At 53.8% G+C, this 22,332-nt stretch overlaps 1 protein-coding gene across 1 annotated transcript in view; it reads right to left on the minus strand.

Annotated features, from left to right (window-relative positions):
* Nucleotides 1–2,316: 2,316 nt before the first annotated feature.
* Nucleotides 2,317–22,332, minus strand: part of Sgsm2 (small G protein signaling modulator 2) — a 40,639-nt gene continuing 20,623 nt past the window's right edge. Inside the window, 18 exon segments of the mRNA XM_028866723.1 lie at nucleotides 2,317–3,867; nucleotides 4,087–4,254; nucleotides 4,852–4,948; nucleotides 6,535–6,644; nucleotides 6,801–6,883; nucleotides 8,144–8,268; nucleotides 8,519–8,638; nucleotides 8,641–8,901; nucleotides 12,580–12,762; nucleotides 13,044–13,172; nucleotides 13,612–13,757; nucleotides 13,840–13,904; nucleotides 14,930–15,083; nucleotides 18,827–18,961; nucleotides 20,501–20,627; nucleotides 20,778–20,938; nucleotides 21,693–21,760; nucleotides 22,155–22,279. Of these exon segments, the coding sequence (XP_028722556.1) occupies nucleotides 3,779–3,867; nucleotides 4,087–4,254; nucleotides 4,852–4,948; nucleotides 6,535–6,644; nucleotides 6,801–6,883; nucleotides 8,144–8,268; nucleotides 8,519–8,638; nucleotides 8,641–8,901; nucleotides 12,580–12,762; nucleotides 13,044–13,172; nucleotides 13,612–13,757; nucleotides 13,840–13,904; nucleotides 14,930–15,083; nucleotides 18,827–18,961; nucleotides 20,501–20,627; nucleotides 20,778–20,938; nucleotides 21,693–21,760; nucleotides 22,155–22,279 (2,346 nt within the window). The 3' untranslated portion in view covers nucleotides 2,317–3,778.

A 22,332-nucleotide genomic window follows, 5' to 3' on the forward strand; every position in this document is an offset into this window, starting at 1 on the left:
CCTGTTTTAGAAAACCCAACTAAACAAAAACATCAGGGGATGGTCTGTCCTTACCCTGGGATGTTTGTTTCTCAGAAAGGGTTTCTCTGTGTAGCCTTGGCTGTCCTGGAACTCCCTCTGTAAACCAGGCTGGCCTTGAACTTGTAGAGATTCACCTGCCTCTGCCTCTGAGTGCTGGTATTAAAGGCATGGCCACAACTGCCCAGCTACCTCGAAATGTTTGGGGAGCAGCCACTAGACAATTTTAGGAAGGATCTGACCTCACAATTGTGCCCTCCCCCCATGCCTCAAGCTCTGAGACTACAGTTCTAGGTCTTCCTTAAGCTTACACAAGGCTGTATACTTCATAATTTCAAAACATTATCTTGTTTAATTGGAGTAAATAAGGCAAGAGCTAGTCCCTTTGAGCAAATGAGAAATGGCTAATGACTTGTTGAAGTCCAACAGTTGCACCTTGTTGGTTAGGACCACAATTCTGAGTTCTGCTCACTCACCTCGGGAAATTTTCCCTTAGCCTTTGGGAATAGAGTGGGGAACAGATAGCAGAGGCTAACCCCCAGGACCTAGGTACAGATGGTGATGAGCTTCCCAAAGCCACCTTGGGTCCTGACAATTTATTCCACTCTATGAAGCTGGATGAGATTGGAGGTCAGGATCTCAGTTGGGCACAGACGACTTCTGACCCCGTCTCTCTCCCCAGCTTAGTCTTAGACAAAGCCGTCTTGGAGGCAAGTGGTGGGGAACAAGATCAAGGATCGGGTAGCTGTGCCAGGCTTCTCCCTGGTTACAACACCCTCAGTCTCCTTCCTAGGAAAGTGTACGTGTGGGGTCCTTACCCTCAGGAAGAAAATGCTGGCCATAAATGACCCAGATTCTTGTTTTCTGGAGGGGCCAGTGCTAAGAAATGTCAGTTCCAATCTCCCACTGCCAGCCTCATCAGCCCTTCTAACTCATGAGGTGTGGGCGCTCTCTGCTGGTAGCGTCGAGAAGAGCTTTGTCCTGTCCACTCGTGTAGCAGGTGAAAGGTAGGGTTAGGGCTAACAGTTGGTGAGTGCTCTCTCGGTCTTGGTAGTGTGCCTGGGAACTTGAGTACTGGGTACTGGGAACAGAATCAAGCCCGGGCCTGGGAATATCACCTGATATAGGGGGCTGCGTCTTCAGGATGAACGGCAGGATTCCTTACCCTCAGAGTTCCTGCTTTTACTCACCAATGAGGCTGTGTCCATGAAGCCCAATGTCCCAGAAGGCTGGCCCCTCTCCAGAGACCCCTTTTGGACGTGGAGCCTCCTGTAGGGTCTACATGCCCAGCCAGCAGTCTAAGTGGACCAGGGAGGGTGGGGTATGGAGCAGCCAGGTCACTCTCAGGTAGGTGCGCCAGGCTTCGGTGAAGGTGTCATAGCAGGATTCAACAATCACCCAAGCCACAGAACCTGCTAGGGTTTCCCCAGAGGGCTTATCAAGTTCCCTTGTACAAGCTTCACATGTCTCAGTTTTTCCTGGCCACCTTTGGCCATTAGCCTGTGGGGTTTTTTTTGTCTGTTTTGTTTTTCAAGACAGGGTTTCTCTGTGTAGTTTTGGAGCCTGTCCTGGATCTCACTCTGTAGACCAGGCTAGCCTCGAACTCACAGAGATCCGCCTGCCTCTGCCTCCTGAGTGTTGAGATTAAAGGTTTAAAGGTGTGCGCCACCGCTGCCCGGCGTAGCCTGTGTTGTCTTAATGGCTGGGGCCAGACTGCTAGGGCTGTGGACTAGAACCCTTAGCTTTTGAGGAGCTGACAGGAGAGACCACAGGGCTCAAAGCAGGACTTGGGGGGAGCTATTAAAGATAGGACCAGAAGCGCTCTGGGGCAGGGAAAGGCAGGACACGAGGGTCCTGACCAGGTCCTTTCCATGCAGCCACAGGAGCTGTACCCTCCAGCCACTTCCCTCAGCCTGAGCCGGACATCTCAGAGATGCGCTCAGAGGGCTGTGGAGCTGGGGGCTCGTGCCACCCCTCATAAGGTCTACTCACTCTGCTAAGCTGACTGAAGTGTGGGGAGGCTGGTGGGGACATAGGGAGGCCAAAGACTTACTCCCAACTACAGGTTGGAGGCTCTGCTGGTCAACCGGAGGTAAGTTCTGGGGTGAGGTGTGTGGCATTCTGGGCAACTGACTTTCTATCTAGCCCACACCGTGGAGGCCCCTCTTTAGGAAGAACTTTGGTTCTCTTATCCCATTCTTGCTTTTTTGGAAGCTGTCACTCTTTACTGCTGGGTCATGGAAGGACATGTTTTTTTGTGTCCTGTGTCCAGCCAGTCCCACAAGTAGCCATCAGAGCTGCAGGCATTACCAAACACATTTTATTGGTCTATTATACTGAAGAGTATAGTTTCTGAGCAAAACAAAATCAACCGACCAACCAGATGAAAAACAAAAATAAACCCCAAACCCCATACACTCTGCTCCTCACAGAACCAGAGTCACTAAGGCAGGCACACACTGGCCACCATGCTTGGTGGAGGCCAAGGATCATGAACAGCAAGGACGGGCTGGCCCCACACAGGCCGTGCAGGACAGGGGAAAGGGAGGGCATGTGCTAGATGCAGACGGCGGCTGGCCCTTTCTCGTGTTTTCCGAATGCAGGAAGTCTGTAGACCTTGGTGACTTCTGGGCAGGTTCCAGGCCTGGCTGTGCTTGGGGGGGGGGGGGGCGGAGATGACAAAACTAACAAGCAGCATGTCTAGGCCTTGGGTCAAGGGGTATCCATTTGGTGACACCCCTGCAAACTCCTCCAAGGGCCTTTCTGGGTTTCCAGGCCTCTCAGCACCCTGAGAAGCATGTGGAAAGTGGAGCTGGCATGAACTGAGAATACCCAGGCAATCCCACCTCCGTTGGTCCTGGGAACTCACAGATGTCTGGAACAGGTAATGGGCACCCTGAAGCTCAGAGGCCTGTCCTTGGAACCAGGCTGTGACAGGATCGCTTTCCTACAGAGTCTCCCTGGGGTCCCTCTGGAGAGCAACCACACCCACTGCCCTCCATACCCTGCAGAGGGTAAATGTGCTATTTACGCGCAGCCCTGGGGATCTCTAGTGCATAATGCAAGGGCAGGGTGTGGAGGGTGACACTGTACAGACATGAGTGGGTGCACTGCAGTGGGTGCGGAGCTCCGGGGGTCACTCTGGTGGCCAGAGACGATGGCAGTGCTGCTGAGGTGGACTGCTCTCACCCAGGGCCCACATCTGGCTTCCCAAGTCTCGGGAGAGCCTGGAAGGCAGCCCAGGCCTCCTGGCCCCAGGACACATGCCTGAATAGGCAGCTAGTTGAGACGACAAAAGGTCTCGGGAGAGATATGGCACAGAGCTCCTTGCCCCATGCACCTCCTGCTAGATGAGGCTGAGGCCACGTGGACCCCACTAACCTTATATGGCCCCAGGGTGACTGAAGAGACTAGGAAACAGTCCAGGCGGAGGCTGCGGGTGGGGCAGTTCTGTTGTTTGAGAGGGAAACTGGGTAGCTGTCCCCCAAGGCTGCCCTCCCCTGAGGCCAACCCTTCCTACCCAGTTGTGATCTGCAGGCATCCTGACCCTGACTGGCCCTGGAGGGCCAGCACTGCCCATACACCCCAGGCTCACAGTCACTTTGTCAGGTCACACGGCTGAGTGGGCAGGGTTGGCCGGGGTCGGGGCAGGGGACTGACTTGGGTGAGGCAGTCTGGCTATGGTGACCTCCGCCTCTCCCTGCTGGAGTGCAGGGTCTGCTCCCGGGCTCTCCACTCTGCAGCCCCTGGTGGCAGGTTCTCACTTGTTGTCCATGAGCATCTGCACCTTGTGGACGAGGTCCCGGGCAATTCGCAGGATCTCCTGGGCGTCATGATGTTCAGCCCGCTCTGGGGTGGGGGAACATGGATAATTGTGGAGAGGCTGTGAGGAGCCCTGTGCCTCCTAACCTTGCTTAGTTTCTACCTGCTATGCTCTTGACATCTGCCAATGGGGAAGGAACCCTAGAATTCCTGAAAACCCTCCACCTCTGCAGAGTCCAGGACCTGGCCTCCATGCCCTGCTGGGGGTGGGGGTGGGGGAGCCAGGATGGCTGGATCACCTCATACCATTGAAGAACTTGATGATGTCAGTGAAGTCCATGTTGTTGTCACGGATAATCTCTCTGTAGGCCTCCACCAGGGCCAGGGCGATGAACAGGACAAAGTGCTCTGATGAGATGTGCCTGGCCGCCCAGATCACCTCCCACACTGCGAACACGTCCTCATACAGCAACTCTGGGGACAGTAAGGAGCTGGCACTTACCGTCCCAAGCACGGGGCTTGATGGAGACACATGGGAGTCAGCTTCAGCGGCTGGATTCTCCCCACTGCATACAGCCTGGTTGAGCCTGGCTCCAGAACGGCTGTTCTAGCCCCTACCCCAGACCCAGACCCTGCCCGTCTCTTTGGTTATTTCCGAAGACTGTGGCACTCCCCACTTTCAGTGCTCAGGGAAGCTGTAGTTTGAACAAGGTTCCAAGACCATGACCTGTGACAAAGGAAGCATACTGCCTGTGCGATGGAGCTGCCTCACAGGCGGGAGGAAACACGGGCCCAGACCACCTTAGGAAAACTCAGGCGGGGCAGGGGCAGGACACACAGTGCAGTACGCAGTCATTAGAATACCACTGACCACTGACTCGGGAAGAGGGCTGGCTCTCCTGCTGCCTGACCTCAGTCCCATGATCTTACTTTTTTTTTTTTTTAAAAGACAATCTTGCTATGTAGCTGACACTGGCTGGCCTTGAACTCCTGATAACCCTCCTGTTGCAGCCTCTGGAGTACTGGGATTATAGGCATGTGCCATGATGCCCAGACCCACCCACTTCTTACCTCTTTTAAAATCCAGCAGGAACCAGCGGTAACAGAAGTAGAAATGGGTATAGTCTCCATTTTGATGCATCAGCTCAAACAGCTCCGAGTCCAAGATCTCATGGTGGAGAGGGAGAGACACTGACCAGAGCTGCTTCTCTGGCACCCTCCCGCCACCCAGGGGTGCCCAGCCACTCCACTGCACTGCCACACCCACCCATAGGCAGCTGCGTCCCACTGTCCATGTTCATCTGTCCCTCCCTCTCCCTCTCCCAGCTGCATCTTTATGCAGTTACTTCGGTTTCTGGGCATTTGATTTGATCACCAAGCCCACCTCTCACCAGCACACACACAGGCACAAGCGTGTGCACACTGCTACTCAGTTTCTAACACAGATAACAGTGTTTCTATGTGGTGCTGGGGATGAAACCCAGGGCTTCTCGTGTGCTAGGCCAGCATTTTACCTCAACTAGAGCCTTTTTTTTTTTTTTTTTTTTTTTTTTTTTTTTTCAATTTTTTTTTTTTTTCTAACTCATTTATACTATAATCACAAATCTTCTCATCTGGATAAGCTAGACTTCATTTTAAACATTTAAATGAATTAATTCTTTTAAAAAATGATTTTAGTTTATGCACAATGGTGTTTTGCCTGCATCTATGTCTGTGTGAGGGTGTTGGATCCCCTGGAACTGAAGTTATAGGAAGTTGTGAGCTGCCATGTGGGTCCTGGGAATTGAACACGAGTCCTCTAGAAGAGCAGTGAGTTCTCTTAACCGCTGAGCCATCTCCCCAGCCCCAACTAATTAATGCAGGGTTTGTATACATGTGCCTGCAAGTGTTCGTGGGTGAACATGGGCGTGTGTGCTGACCAGGGGATGTGTGTGTGTGGGGGGGGGGGGGGGCTGACCAGGGGATATGTGTGTGTGTGTGCTGACCAGGGGACAGCCTCAGGTGTCATGTCACTGGTGCTAGTCACCTATCTTGGTTACCTTTTGGATACAAGGTCTTTCACTGGCCTGGAACTCAAGTAGACTAGGTTGTCTGGCCAGAAATGCCCAGGGATCCACCTGTCTCCCCCTTCCGGCACTGGGATCATAAGCCACTATGTGGCTTTAAAAACAAAAGATTATTAGTCCTGGGAATCAAACCAGCTCCTTGGCTAATGAATTTCTCCAGCCCTTATTTTTTAATGTTGTTTGAGACAGGTTCTCACTCTGTAGCCCAGGCTTACCTTCAACTCACAGCAATTCCGGATCTTGCCTCAGTCTCCCACGTGATGGGATTTTAGGCATGAATTGTGATACCCAGCTACTTTTATTAATGCATGTGTGTGTGTGTGTGTGTGTGTGTGTGTGTGTGTGTGTATGTGTGTGTGAACTAATTTAATTAATTTTAAGACCTCTCATAGAGTCAAGGCTGGTCTCAAACTTGCTGTAGTCAAGTTGGCCTTGACCTCCCTGCCTCCACCTCCCAAGTGCTGGGAACATAGCATGTGCCAGGCAGCAGTGTTTTTCAATGAAGGAAGTTCAGCTATGGCTGTGGCGCATGCCAATGTGCCAGCACTCAAAGCAGAGGTGAACGGATTACTGCAGGTTCCAGGCCAGCCCCTAAGACATAGTTCCCTTGTAAAGGACGTCTCTAGCCTCCCCGGGGCTAATGAGCAGGTCTAGCCATGCCCAGCCCTCAGGCCGCTGCAGCACTCACCTGGATGAGGGAACGCATGTTGGCAAAGTGGGTGTCCATGGCACCCCCATTGGGGAAGTTCTGGCTCATCCTCTTCATGAGTTGGCTGAAGCAGCTGTAGGCCAGCTGATCTATGATGAGACGGGAGTGAGGTCCCGGGACACCAGGGTAGACACCAGGGTGGACTGGTAATAGTCCCACACCTAGACCCAGGCATCATCCCCTTCCTCCCATCTTGTCACTCTGAACCCAGGTCCACTTTGGGAAGCCCACACCCCACCCCTTACCGTTGTCGAGGACGACCAGGAGAGGGGCCAGGAGGTCACACATGCCCTGCACGTAGCCCACATCCAGGTGCTCCCACACGAAGCTGAAATGCCAGGGGGACACTGTGAGACCATGCATTCTCTTTTCTTGGGGGTTGGCATGGACATGACCCCTAAAACATTCTGTTCCCCACAAGTCAGCCTTTCTTTCCACAATTATTTTTTTTTTTTTTTTTGGTTTTTTCGAGACAGGGTTTCTCTGTGTAGCTTTGCGACCTTTCCTGGAACTCACTTTGGAGACCAGGCTGGCCTCGAACTCACAGAGATCCGCCTGCCTCTGCCTCCCGAGTGCTGGGATTAAAGGCGTGCGCCACCACCGCCCGGCTCTTTCCACAATTCTAAAACACTCACTGTGCTCTACCCTGTGAGGCAGAGGGAACTACCAATGACCCTTGTCCCCAAAGCACTTCAGTAGAGGACTTGGTGAGGGAAACAGAAGGCCGCCACAGTTGGTGTGAAGGCAGGGGAGTGAAAACAGGTGAGTGTCTGAAAGACCCCTAGGATGCAGGGTGGTGTGGGGTGCTGCAGGGACAGTGCTCCAGAGGATGCAGTGGGGTGGGGGTGCTGCAGGCAGCAGAGGATGCTTGTGCTGCAGAACTGCTCCAGACAGGATGCAGTGGGTGGGGTGCGGCAGGGACAGTGCTCCAGACAGAGGATGCAGTGGGGTGGGTGTGGCAGGGACAGTGCTCCAGACAGGATGCAGTGGGGTGCGCAGGACTGCTCCAGACAGAGGATGCAGTGGGGGGGGGTGCAGGGCGTGCCAGCGAGGATGCGGGGGGGGGGTGGGGGACAGTGCTCGACAGAGGATGAGTGGGGGCGGCAGGGACTGCTCCAGACAGAGGATGCAGTGGGGTGGGGTGCTGCAGGAACTGCTCCAGACAGAGGATGCAGTGGGGTGGGTGCGGCAGGGACAGTGCTCCAGACAGAGGATGCAGTGGGGGTGGCGGGACAGTGCTCCAGACAGGATGCAGTGGGTGTGCAGGACAGTGCTCCAGACAGAGGATGCAGTGGGGTGGGGTGCTGCGGGACAGTGCTCCAGACAGAGGATGCAGTGGGGTGGGGTGCTGCAGGAACTGCTCCAGACAGAGGATGCAGTGGTGGGCAGAACTGCTCCAGACAGAGGAGGGGGTGGCAGTGGGGTGGGGTGCTGCAGGACTGCTCCAGACAGAGGATGCAGTGGGATGGGGGTGTGGCAGGGACTGCTCAGACAGAGGGTGCAAGGAGACCTGAGATAGTACATAGGTGAAATTGTGGCCCGGACTGGGTCCCCACATCTCCCACAGTCTGCCCGCCCCCAATGGCACCTGCACATGATGTCTCTGAGCCTCTCAAGGTTGGGGGTCGTGAAGTACCAGTAGTTTCGGTCACATCTCTGCACATCCTTGTCTATGCGGTGCAGATTTAAGGCCACGGTGTCCAGTAATTCTATCTGGAAAAGTGGGTGTCTCTCAGAGGTGAGGCTGGCCAGCCTCTCCTAGGTTGGGGCAAGAGGTGGTACCCAAAGAAAACCCAGCCAACAAGGACCCCAGAGCTCTGAGGACAGAGGCCTCTTAGTGATGCTCAGAGCCCTTTCAGGATAGCCACACACACCCCTTGCAGTCAGTGCCCAGGTTTTAGGGTGTCAGGACTCCAGAGCCACGGACAGTAGTGCGAGGGAGCACCAGGGAACACCCACGTACAGTATAGGCTGCAGCACACACGGCTGCCAGCTCCTCCCCTGCTTCAAGCTCACTGGCAGGTGCGAGCTTCTCCTGGCCTGGATCATGGGGCTCCGAGAAGGTGTGGGCTGCAGGGGCTGGCCGTCGGAGGGGGCTTCTTCCCCAGCGCCGTCCTCTTCGAAGCCCACACTCTGCGCCTCATCTAGGCTGGACTGGATGCCGGAGGCCACGGAGTAGTTGCGGGAGGAAGGCAGCCCCGAGTCTGGGGAGTCGAACTCCACTGACTGCTGCTCGGCAGCAGCCATGCCTGGAGTCCCCGTTGCTGGTTCCTGCTCCTGCTTTGGTCTGGAATCATCGGGGTCCTGCGGCCCTGGGGGCTCTAGATCCTCCACAGAGATAAACACCTGGTGGAAGTAAACAGATGGTGACTCCATCCAACACCCCAGGGTCTTCCCTGGATCAGAACAAGCTGGGAAGGAGAGTTTTCTTCCGACTCCCCCTCCCACCCCCAACTCCCAACACCACAGTCCCTGGGCCCCAAACCTGCCTCTACTCCAGCCAACCAAAAGAAGAAACAAGGCTTGGGGCAAAAAGAAGACAGGTGGTGCCTGTACAGTGCACCCCACAGCTTCCAGGGACTGCTACAGGAAGGGGAGCAGAGGCCCCTGGCTTTCTCTTCTCTCTGTGAAGCCCTGGCTGTCCTAGAACTCACTCTGTAGACCAGGCTGGCCTCAAACTCAGAGATCTGCCTGCCTCTGCCTCCTGAATACTGGGATTAAAGGCATGCACCACCACCATCCATGTTTTGTTTTGTTTTGTTTCCAGACAGGGTTTCTCTGTGTAGCTTTGGAGCCTGTCCTGGGACTCACTTTGTAGACCAGGCTGGCCTGGAAGTCACAGAGATCCGTCTGCCTCTGCCTCCCAAGTGCTGGGATTAAAGGTGTACACTACCACCACCTGGCCTTTTTTTTTTTTTTTTTTAAAGAGATTTATGGTTCTATTTTTAATTATGTGTCTGGATATTGGGTTTTACACCCGAGTGTAGGCACTTGCTGAGGCCAGGGACACTAGAAACCAAACCAGGTCCTCTACAAAAACAATATGTTCTCCAAACCCGCAGTATGTGATCTCAGTAGCTGAGGTGTCTCTGGCCCCTAGGCTCCAACTCTTGGTAGCCAGTTTGAGTTCATCGTCCTTTTGCAAAGACCTGCAGTCACAAAGGATCCGGGAGAGCTGCCTAGTGTCTTGACGTGGCTGCTGGGGCATGATGGGGAGAATTAGCTGCAGGTTTAGGAAAGGCAATTTCTTTATTGCTGGTCTCGAATGTTGAGCAGACAAGACAGGAAACCTTTGTAGCAACACCAAGTCGGTCACGTTAGTCTTCAGACAGTGCAGAAGTAAAGGGGAACCCTCCACTGACTGCCGGAAGCCCAGCACAGACTAGTCAGGGGAAACAACACACCACACACCCTTTGCCTTTCCTTTTTCTAACTGGACAATGTAGTCAAAGGGATGCTAAAAGTCTTTACTTGGCTAAGAAATCTGAAACACTGGGCAAAGTCATACTTGTGAAACTCGGTAGCCCAGGCTGGCCTCAGCCGCCAAGTGTTGTGATTACCAGAGCACACCACCGCCGGGCTCAGACTTGTTTTCATGTACTTACGATTACTGTGTGTGTATGGTGTGTGGGTTAGTGATTCATGTGCCGTAATGCACACAAGGCCAGAGGACAATTTTGTGGAGTCAGTCTCTCCTTTTGCCTGTAAGTGGGTTTTGGGGATCAAACTTAGGTCATCAGACTTGTGCAGAAAGTGCCTTTACCTGCTGAGGCGTCTCACCCTCCCAGAGACAGGTTTTTACAAAAGGCAGAGCACAAAGTACGCTCATCAGGGTGAAGAACAGCGCGCATGGGGATGGAGAGGGTGTCTGGTTAGTTTAGACAGTTACAAATATTTATTTTTATTTTAAGTATATAGGTGCTTTGTCCACATGTATGTCTGTGCATCACATGCATGCAGTGCCCATGGAGGTCAGAAGAGGGCATCAGATGCCCTGGAACTGGAGTTAACAGATGGTTGTGAGCAGCCATGTGGGTGCTGGGAATTGAACTCGGGTCCTCTAGAAGAGCAGCCAGTGCTCTTAACCACTGAGCCATCTCTCTGACTGGAGTTATATTCTTTAAGTCTTGCTCTACTTTATATTCTCTGTTAACATTCATAATTAGTAAAGTATAAAGAGCAAACTTAATCTAAAAAAGCCTTTCTCTCTCTCCCTCTCTCTCTTTTTGAAATAGGGACTAATGTAACTCAGGATGGCTCTGACTCTACTATGTAGCTAAGGCTGGCCTTGAATTCCTGATCTTTCTGCCTCTACCTCTAGAGTACTGAGATTTCAGATGTGAGACACATCTGGCTTTTTAATATTATTAGTTTGACATACAGAGTAATGGGCTTCACATTTATGTGTCATATTTTGAAAAAAAAAAAGACAATTTTGAAGGAGGAAAAAAATCACAAAATGGTGTGGCTGGAGAGATGGCTCAGTGGTTAAGAGCACCTGTTGCTCTTCAGAGGACCTAGGTAGATTCCCAGCACCCACATGGTGGTTCTTAATCATCCATAACTCCAGTTCCAGAGAGATGTCCTCTTCTGACCTCCACAGGCACCAGGCACACACGTGGCACATCAACATTCATGCAGGCAAAACACTCACACACATAAAAATAGATAAATCTTAAAAACAGAACTACGAGCCGGGCGGTGGTGGTACACACCTTTAATCCCAGCACTTGAGAGGCAGAGGCAGGTGGATCTCTGTGAGTTTGAGGCCAGCCTGGGCTACAGAGTGAGTTCCAGAAAAGGTGCCAAAGCTACACAGAGAAACCCTGTCTCAAAAAACAAAACAAAAAAAAAAAAAAAAAACAAAACAAAAACCCACAACAACAAAAACCCAGAACCACAAGCTGGTGTGGTGATGCACACCTTTAATCCCAGCACTCGGGAGGCAAAGGCAGGCAGATCTCTGTGAGGTCGAGGCCAGCCTGGTCTACAGAGTGGGTTCCAGGACAGCCAGGGCTGTTACACAGAGAACCTTGCCTCAAAAAACCAAAACAACAACCAAAAAAAACCCAGAACCACTTACGGGCTGGGCATTGCTGTATATAACTTTAATCCTAACACTTGGGAAGCAGAGGCAGGTGGATCTCTATGAGTTCAAGCTAGTCTTGTCTACGTGGTGAGTTTCAGATCTACAAAGGGAGACCCTGTCTCAATAATAAATACAGGAATAAAAACAGCTTATTCCAGGTAAGTATGCAGAGCATGCCTGTAATCCCAGCTAAGGAGGCTGAGGCAGGATGACCGTTAAGGCCAGTTCAAGACAGGAGGAGCTAGGGAGAGGAAAGAAGAAAGGTAGGAAAAGAAACAGGAAAAAGAAACTCAGATGTGTGTGAGTGGGATGGTGGTGGCAGCAGCAGCAGTGGTTACTGCCTGCTGTTCTCAAGGCAGCAGTGGCGGCAGGAAGAGCATTCCGGAATGCTCTACCTACTTCTGCAGATACTTGGACAAGGTGACAGAAAACTGCAGAGAAAGGGCCCTGCCAGTGGACATCAATGGCTCTCTAAGCGCTCCTCGGTTCTCTGACCAATAACTTCCCATAAAGCCTCTTCGATCAGAGTCACAGGAATGGAGAAGTTTGGAAACAGAGTCCAGATATGGGGCACTCTTGCTCAAAAACACTGATCTCCCCAGAAGCAGATGCAGTACTGGAACTCATGGGAACCCATGACTGCCTCACATTTTCTCTACAAGGAGGGAGAAGCTTCCCCACATCCCAAAAGACTTATTTGCTCCTACTGTTCCGTTCAAACGCAGCACAAAGCGACGCCTTGGTTTCTGGTGAAAGCACCCAAAGTTGCCCATTCTTCAGCTGAAATTTCAAGACACTGACACAGGAAGCCTCTGTGCAGGACCCAAGTGCCAGTACTGGGAGCTGGCCCCATGCTTAGGACCCTTGTGCCTGAGAGATCCGTGGGCCCCATCAGCCCTCCCCACCAAGGCCTTCCTTCCCCCAGAATGGCTCACATCATTGCTGATGGTCGAATCTCGGTGCACCAGGCGCTGCACGTGGCTGTCGATGCTGCTGCCCGAGGAGAATTTAGGAAGCGTGGCTGGATGAGCTTCCCGCTCCCGCTGCCTCACCACCACCTCGCAGGCCTTCCACTCTGCCAGCACCTGCTGGTACCTCACTGCCACTGCTGCATCCACCTGTGCTCAGACCACACCATGACCATGAGGGAGGGTGCCCGGAGGCATGCCTCCCTCGGAGCTGAGTGAGTGAGCAGGTACTGGAACTTCAGCCTAGAGGGGACGCAGGAGCTGAGATGGCTGGGCTGGAGCAGGTCCTGAGGTGAGGGCCATGGGGCCGCTCCATTACCATCTTCCTCTGCTGTTTCTAGCTAGGAGGGGCTGAGGCTTCCGAGACTCCCTCTCGGGGGTCACCTGCCTAGCTGCTGTTTCCTTGGCTCTGTAGGAGCAGGCTCCCTTACCTGCTCCATCTCCTTCTTGCTCATGCCAAACTTGTAGTGGCCGAGCAGGAAGGGCCAGACATCCTTGCGAATCTCATGTTCCACACCGCCATAGTACACCTGCCGCAGTAGCTCCAGCTCCTTGTAGTTCTGAGGGATCCAGAGGGTAAAGACTATGCAGCCTCCAGTTACTGTGGCCCAGCAGCCAAGCCACATCCCAGGGAGAGCTGAGCCTGCGTTTTAGTGGCTTTCCTGAGCCCAGGGACACCCTGCTTGGGGTACCACATTCTCCTGTTCTGTGGTTACAGCTATAAGAGATCTTGTCTCACCTCCTTCCTCACATAGCTTGTCAGATCTCAGATCAATATGGAAGTAGACTGGATTCCCAGCCCAGTCCCTTCCCATGCATATGAGATTCAGCCATACATCTACCATGCAGGTCACCCCATGGCATCAATTTTGCCTATCTGCCCAACTCCCTACCATGCTTTACCGCAAACGACCATTCTGTTCAGAGCAGGCAGCCACATACAACTGTTGCCTCCCGGGTCCCCACCCCACGCCTCTGCCCTGGGAGCCCAGCGCGCACCTTTTTGTCCTTTTGATACTTGCTCCACACGTCCTTGGTAAGGCCACCTGCGGCCCCGGGAGGCCTGTCAGGTGGAATGATGTTGTGATGCACTAGTGCCGACAGGTGCGTCCTCACCGTGGACAGGTGGCGACAGTAGGCCAGCCCTGGTGGGGGGACAGGGAGGAGGCTGTGATCGAGGCGCTTCCCCACCCCCACCCCTCACAGCCCCCCTCACCACACACTCACAGCCATAGAAGGCCCGGGACACAATCTGCCTCTTCATGCTCTCGCACAGCAGCCTGAGAGGTAACCTGTGGAAACACCCTGGCTCAGAGGGAGGGGACTGGAGCCCACCGGTAAGAAGGGCGGACACTGCGGCTTCAGGGTGCAGGGGCAGGCAAGATGCTGGGGGCTGTGTGGAGAGTGGGATAGATAACTTGGTAGGATAAGACTGGCCCCCACCTTGCCAGCATCCTTGAGGTTGCTATTGGGGGCCCCCACTTAAGCTAACTTTGCTCCAGTGAAACACTCCCCCCACACACACACACAGGGTTTCTCTATGTAGCAACCCTGGCTGTCCTAGAACTCACTTCATAGACCAGGCTGGCCTAGAACTCACAGAGATCAGTCCTGTCTCTGCTTCCCAAGTGCTGAGACTAAGGATGTGTGCCACCACCACCTGGCACTCCAGTGAATCTTGATTTCCTTATGTATAAATGGAGACAGTTCAGGATCACCAGAAATGGCAGGTTAAAAATGAAGTGACTGGTGAAGGAGAATATTCAGTCAATGGACCCAAATTGTTCCCATGCTGCCTTCATACATGAGAGTACATGTGTTCCCGGACACACAGGCTGACAGTGGGATATACTCCTAACAGGAAGGGGAGCAGAGTATGGTATCTATTATGTGGAGGTACCGCCCTGGGCACTCACATGATCCTCACCTGCTTTAGGAAGGAGATGGTATTGCCCCATTTTGCAGGGGAGAAAACTGAGGTTTAGAAACACAGAAGTGTCAGGCCTTTAATCTCTGCACTTGAGAGGCAGAGGCAGGCAGATCTCTGTAACCTGGAGGCCAGCCTGGTCTACAGAGCGAGATCCAGGTCAGCCAGAGCTACATAGTGAGACTCCGTCTCAAACAGAACAAACAAAACAAAAAGGAAAGACAGAGACTCCGCAACTTGCTGGAGTCATGCAGGTAGCATAAATGGAATTTGAATCCAGCTCTGTCCAGTCTAAAGAGCTACCCGGACAAGCCGACGGCGGGGCCTGTCAGGAGAGGAGGACACACTGGCATGCATGAACGGGGGCTAGTTGCCGTCCTTCCCACTCACCTGTCAGGAACACAGCTGCAGTGACTGGGGGTTGCATACGGGGAGCTACTGGAGGAGCAGGAGAGGCAGGAGGAGCCCTGGCTACACAGGGGCTCCAGGTGCCAGGCTGTCAGGCTGGGTCCAAAACCCTGCATCTCAATCATATCACCAGCATCTGAAGGCAGGAAGGGGCCGAGGTCAATGCCGGGTAGGCTTCCTCCCCAAGTGCCCTGTAGCACGCCCACCTCTGCCCAGAGCTGCAGACAACATCACCCATTGGTGGAAATTCACAAGGTGGTGCCTGCCTGGTTGAGAACCCAGAGTTGGAGAAAGTGGGAGGGTGCCTGACACTGCCCAGCTTCCCTGGCCCTGGAGAAGACGGAAAGTGCTCTTTCCATGTAACGGAATACTCGGACTGAGTTGTGGGTGAGTTGTCTGCCCACCTCCGTCAATAGCAGAGAACACATATGCTTTCCTAGAGGAAAGGTTAGAAGAGCAAAGGCCTCCACTCCCCGAAATACTGCCAGTTAGCCTTGGCCTTTAAAGGCCCAGCCTACTTCTTTCTGTGATGCTCAAGAATGTGTTTGGAAGCTTCAGTATCAATGACCAAAATCTCTGAGGAAGTCTCAAGCTATCTTTCTCATTACCCTTGACTATCCAAGATCTGGTGGCCAGCGGCTAAGTAGGAACAGTGCTTCCTGCCCAGACCAGACACCCCGAGGCCTCCTCTGAGGGCACTCAGCATGGCAGCTACTGTGTGAGCTGGGATGGGGGAACTTCCCAGGGCTGGCAGGGTAGAAGTGGTGCCTGGGTACTTGGACCCAGTGATCCACCACACCAGCCATAGCTGAGCATGCCACGGTGGAGCATCACAGACAGATCCTTGGGCATGTCTGTCCGTCTGTAGGTGGAGCTGTCCCAGCCATCCCTGCTGATCTCAATTAGAACTGAGTCAAGACTCTTCAAAGTTTCTCGGGCCAAAGCAGGGCAGAACACTGTTCAGGGTGAGTATTCGCCAGGAGCCACAGAGATGGACCACAGTGAAGGTGAAAAGCGAATGACTGCTACCGCCGTGAGGGAGGAGGCGCACAAAGAGGGAAGAACTGAGAGAGCTGTGTGCTGAGGTCTGGTCAGCAATGGTTTTCTAGGTAAATCTATCAAGAGACCCTGACTCTCCCCAGTCTGGAGGCCTAGGCCTGGTGCTTCTGGACAGCCAGACTCTAGCTCTGGGTGTGCCTTGGTGGAGAGGGCTGAGCTGATTTCCCTCCAGTCCCTCAAGGGCGGCCCTGCCTTGTCCCCCCAGACCCATGAGGAGGATTGTGTCAGCATCTGGCCCTTCAGCTCCACCAGGAGGTAAATTAAGGGAATCTACTTGGTAGGGGGGCTGCGGCTCTGGGAGTGAGGGGTCGCAAGCCATGCTGAAGACCTGGGGAAGAGCGGGAGAGGCTAAGTACAGGTAGTAGGGATGGGGGCCTAGCTCATGCTCCTGCAGCAGGCAGGAGGCCAGGTGTGGGAGGGGCCGGGGGAGGGGTAGAGGTGGGTGGGTGGGGAGGAGTCAGCCCAGCCAGGCAGACAGCAGGCAGCAGGCAGGGATGGTGCAGAGGGTGGAGGATGGGCACAGAGGGAAACAAGCTCATGCCCAGAAAGCTGGGCCCAACCAAGGCACATCTCCTGGGTCAATGCTCTTCACCTTAATTCTCCAGGAAGGAGCTGAACCAGCCAGCATTGCACACTCTACACTGTGACAACCCAGTGCAGACAGCTGGAGCTCTGGAGTGACTGGGTGAGTGACTGGTGAGGCAACAGGCTGGACGGGGTCTGCCAGGTCAGCTTTGACTCTGCTCTCTCCTCTGAGCATGAGGAGAGTATAAAGCAAACAATCGAGGGGTGTGAACCCCACAGCCCCTAGGACTCCGAGTGAAAGGTGCCTGGCCTGGAGCAGAATTAGAGTGAACAGCATCTCTGCTCTGTAGGGGGCAGCGGGAACCGGAGGGGGAAGGGAAGAGACCTGGACACCCCGCCACTTGAATCACATGCACAAGTCAAGCATGTTGCCGGCCTGAAAAAGCAGTGACCGCGGAACTCAACAGTGTTGTCATTACGGACTGAAGTAAAGAGGGAGCTCAGCCCTACTCCCCTCTTCTCGGTGGATCTTCTCCTCATACTCTACCTCTCCCCCAAGTACTGGGGGCACAGGGGGTACACTGTGGGTTCATCTAATCCCTAAATTCTATAAAAGGATACCCAGACCACCTCCAAGGCCTCTGAACTCCATGAGCTTGGAAATCTGTCTGATCTCGAGACCTCAGTCCTAATACTAGTCAGTGGGCTTTCCTTTTTCTTCTGAGATCTCAAGTTGCCTGGGCTAGCTAGCTTCAGACTCCTTATGTAGCTAAGGCTGACCTAGACCTCCTGGACCCTCCTCCCTCCACCCACAAAGTGCTGCAATTACAGGTGTGTGTACCACTCCACCCAGCAGTCAGTGGCCAAGAGGCCAGTTTTCGGGGTAACAAGTTCAACCATCCCACACTACTCAAGGCCAGTTAACCAGTAAACAAGCGGTATTGTTCAAGTCCATGGTGCAAAGAGCTAGCTGGCAAGTGTGTGTGTGTGTATGTCAGGGACCTAAAGAGTCGGGTACTCCATGGCCTACAGGACTGGGAAGGAAGGCAGACCTGTGGCAGGAAGAAGAGCAGCCGGCAGGGTTGGCTGAGGGGTGCTGGGTGTGCTCTGAGCCATGGGCCTGGCTGGCAGGAATAGGAGTCATTACTACTGGTGGAATGACTCGGCTGTGCCCATGAGCAGGACTCTGTAGAAGTGTAAGGAGAGAATTAGAAGGAACAGCATCTCTGTAAGGAGTGTGATAGATCTATCAGGCTCGCTCTGTAAGAGTGAGCACCGATCGACTGGTATAGACATGGTGGGGACTGGGGAATTCCCTGGCATCTAAGAGCTAGCCTCGTCTCTGCTTCTCTGTCCAGCCTTCCTGGAGCCCGTCTACTACCCTCACAGAGTCCCTGGCTGATGGCTTTTCAAAGAGCGGGGCTCCTTCTCACCAGAGAGCTCCGTGGTAAAAAGAATTTGGTGGGCAGATGACTGCTGAGACAATACTGTGCCGTGTTGTTTCTAGGGAAGGAGATCCTCCCACCATGGATGCTGGGGTCCAGAGTACAGGACACCTGGGTAACATCACTGGCCTGGCACCTAGCACCAGTGAGAAAACAGCCTGGCGATGTTGAGATACTTGCTCAAACCCATACAGTGAACCAGGGCCATGTGGGGCAGGAATTCAAATTGCTGCCGGGAGCCTGTACCAGTCCCTGGCCCCCTGTGGTAAGTACATCTAGCTTCATGCTAAAGTACCAGGTCTGCACGCTAAAGCACTACAGCCCTCATGAATGCTGGGAAGACCAATCCTTGGGGTCTCTCCTCATGGTGACCCTCACCCCTCACCTGACCTGTCCACTTCCTATCTTTACCCCTGTCTTGTTAAGTCAGCGTTAGGAGCACAAGGGTGCAGCTGGTCTTTCCTGTTAGCAGGAGAGAAAGAAAGAGACCACTGTCTGGCATCCATCAGCATGACTGGCAGGACTAGGGAGCAGTTCTGGGAGCCATTCAGGCCCCTAAGAGGTGGGTCATCAGATAGCCAGCCCTCCTCCCCCAGTGGCTTTCTTTCTCTCTCAGCATAAAGCCCCCTCCTCAGCCAGAGCCATCTGCTCGGAACATCCTCTCTTCTTGCCAGTACCTGTGTGGCCTCCCTGTGTCCTCACTCATCTGCCTTCTGACGGAAGGAGATGGCCCTGCAGGCAAGTCCCCTAATGCCAACACTGCTGTTTGAGCCCCTGCAGTGGGTGGCAAGTGGGCCCAGGGGGGTGAGGGTGGAGGACAAGGTGAGTCAGGGATGGGAGGGATAAAAACCTTTCATCAGACTGGGAGCTGTGAGGTTCCGCGAGCAGATCATTGAGAGCATCGCGTGTAGCTTATCCTCCTCTTCCTCATCATCGTCCACCGAGGCCGCACGGCTGGCCGCTAGGTGGTGGTAGTTAATAGTGACTGCTCAAAGAAAATAGCGAGAGAGGCAGAGGCATGAGGACCCTAGTCCCTGGGCAGGAGAGACCAACTGCCTTCCTTGAGGTGAAAGGCATGGAGACTGGGATCACCTTGAACCTGCAAGGCACAGAGGAGGGAAGGGGGCAGGGGGTTGTCTAAGGACCCTGCAGGTTATCAGGAGAGGATGGTGGGCTCGGGCTGGGGGGTGGCTACAGAGCTCCACTGTTTGGAGGGGTCCTCTCTAGGAAGAACAGAAGAAAGGGGTGTGTGTGTGTGTGTGTGTGTGTGTGTGTGTGTGTGTGTGTGTGTGTACACGCCTAGGAGATCACCAACCCTGACTAAGGCCAGCTAGGACTCTGGCCAGATGGATCCCATCTTTCTTTAGCTGCTGTCATGGTCAAGCTGAACTTAACTTAGAGATGACCCCAAGTCCCTCAGTTTAGAGTATAAATTCAACCTTCTTCTTCCAGGGTCCCCTCAGAGCCATCTTTGAGGAGCGGGAGTCACTCAACTGAGTTTCAGCTCCTGATGCCTGGCTCATACTCCAGGGAGGGAAGAGGTCCTTAAAATGATGTGACCAGAATGGAACGTGTCATGGACTGAAGGAGCGAAACAGAGGCTGCAAGTCAAAACCAAGCCACCTCTGAGGTGAAATGCCAGGCTACAGCATCCTGGCTGTAGCTGTCTCTTGTCTGGTACATCTGGCAGGAATGGAGTCCCCCAAGCCCAGGTCCTCCAAGCCTCTTTGGAACATTTGTGCTATAGCCATCTGTATGAAGTCTGGGTCATCTGCCCATCGACAAAGACATGTAACTGTGGACAACTTTCTGGCACAAGTTAGGAAATGCAGGGAGGGGTAGGTGGTCTGGCTGGCAGCAATCACTGTGGACCGACAGATTCCCAGATCTCATCTTCAAGAAATGCAAGTCTGGTGCAGAGAACCCCGCAGGTGGTAGCATCACTGAGCAGAAAGAGCACCGATGAGGCAGGCACTTAGCCGTAGATGCCCCGAGGCCCAGGTGCGCACCAGGACCCCCGCCCTCGACATCCGGGTCCCACCCTCTTCAGAGGCAGCCCCTGCTCCTGTATCAAGCTGGCTGGAGGACTTGGCTCTAGATGTGAACTTGCACTGTCATAGAAGTGCAGTTCCCGTGGCCAGGCTGATCTGTGGAGGCTGGGCGGTGGGGCCAGACAGGGGTGGAGAGCTCGCCATCGCTTATCCCAGCCTGAAGAGGAACACAGAGTTTCCCACCTTCTATTCATATTTCTAGTCTCCTTTTTTCCTGCATCATGACATGAAATATGACTAAGAAGCTTGTATGGTGATGCCTGGGTCTGCGGAGCTGAGAGTCTCAGGGTGATTGGGGGAAGACAGCTAGGCACAAGACAGGGATGACCTGTGAAAGACTCAGCGGGGAGGCTTAAGTGATGAACCTCTGCCCTTGACCTGGCCTGGCCTGGCCAGTGGGCCTGCCTGGCCTAAGTAACACAGTGCTCCCACATCCCCTGAGCATTCTCCACAGGGAACGTGGGGACACTCACTGCGCTCGTGCCTGTGCCCAGGGTAGATGATCCGGAACACGTAGTCTGTGGCCCGTCCTACACCCAACTCCTCCACATCGACTGAACGTACGCTGCTGCGTTTCCGTAGCTTGGGGAAAACCTTGCCCTGCGGAGGGAGTGGGTGGTCAGCTCGTCCAGTGCACAGGCCCACCCAAGGTCCCACCCAAACCTGTTCCTGAGAACTGTTCGCTGGAAAGGAAGAGAGGAGGCCTTTCTTCACCCAGCCCTGCACCCAGAGCCTCCCCTGCCGAGGTACCTTTCCCTGCTGGGTCCACAGCGGGGGCTCAAGCTGTCCACGAGGCAGCAGCCCATTCTCCAGACATGACAGAAAGGACAGCAGGTGTCCTCCCTGTGGGAAGTGCAGTGGCGGCCTCTGGATGCCATCCTGGCTCACCAGCACAAGCGTGCCACCGCTCTCTGGTGGGGGTGAATGCCCACGAGTGAGGCTGGGGCCCTTCTTGAGATCTCCCAACCCATCACCCTGGCCCGACTGGTGAGATTGCCCAGGCTAGGAAGGAGGGTAGACAGGCTAGCACATGCCTTGGGTAGTGCACTAATAGGAACAGTAGAGGGCTGGCTAGATGGCTCAGCGGGTAAAGGGGCCTGAGGCAAAGCCTAAGAATCTGAGCTTCATTCCCAACCCTGGGGTGGGAGGAGAGAAGTGACCCCTGCAAACTGTCCTCAGGTCCCCATGTGCACTGTGGTGCAGATGTCAACATGTGTACTTACATGTGTATATACACTAAATAATGTCAAAAAAAAAAAATGAAGCTGGCGAGTTTGGTTCAGTGGTTAAGTGTACTTGGTGTTTCTACAGAGGACCCAGCTTCAATTCCTAGCACCCATATGGTTGGTCACGGGTATCTGTAATTCTAGTTCTGGGGAGCCAATCCCTCTTTTGGCTTCCTTGGGCACCAGGCATATACATGGTGCACATATATACATGTAGGTGGAACATGCATGCACATAAAGTTTTAAAATAATAATTTAAAAATTGAAAGCTGGGCGTGCGCAGAACACGTGCTGAGCCTGTCCAGCGCCGAGTCTGACTCCCAGCACTGGGAGGGACGCAGGAAGTCTGACAGGCCCCATGCACAGTGCACAACAGCACGGAGGCGTCTGCCCCCCCCCCCCCCCCCCCCCCCCCCGTGCTTCAGACCAGCAGACTCACTTTGCTGGTGGCAGTGGATGCAGACGATCTGACTGAAGGGTACCACCAGGGCATAGTCCCAGTAAACACTGAAAAGGAACCACAGGGTGTCACTGTCCCCTAAGACTTGCCTCTGTCAACTGGTCCTATCACCCCCTGAAACTATGTTGAAGAGAGGGCAGCCGCAGCCAGGCAGTGACCTCGGCCAGCCCTTCCCTCTAAGTTTCATGCTGCTTGCCTGGCACACAGCCTGGCAGTCTTAGCTGTCCACCCTTGGCTTGCGCAAACCCCTCCACGGCCAGGCATGGCTCAGCCTCAGAGGGCTTGGGAATCACTCAGGCAGCGTTTCCCAGTAACTCTTGGCATTGAATAAGGAGTAAGGCTTGGCCCTTGGAGTCTCCTTTGTTTCTCCATCCCCTTCCTTCCCTGGGACCAAGGCTCCATCCCTTCCCTGTTTCCTGAGAGCAAGTGTAAAACCTTTACCTCTTTTCTAGCTCAGAGTCCCCGAGAGTTCCGTTCATGAGTTGGTTGGGAGTCCACTTTAGAGTCAGGTTCTCTGCAGACTGGTGCAGGGAGAGGTAGCCAGGGACTGCCTCCATGTCCTCCTTCTATAGGGAAGAGATACACCAGAAGACAGACGGTATGGGCCTGAGAATCTCAT

The sequence above is a fragment of the Peromyscus leucopus genome, chromosome 8b (assembly GCF_004664715.2).
Source record: "Peromyscus leucopus breed LL Stock chromosome 8b, UCI_PerLeu_2.1, whole genome shotgun sequence".
In the NCBI taxonomy this organism is placed as follows: Eukaryota; Metazoa; Chordata; class Mammalia; order Rodentia; family Cricetidae; genus Peromyscus; species Peromyscus leucopus.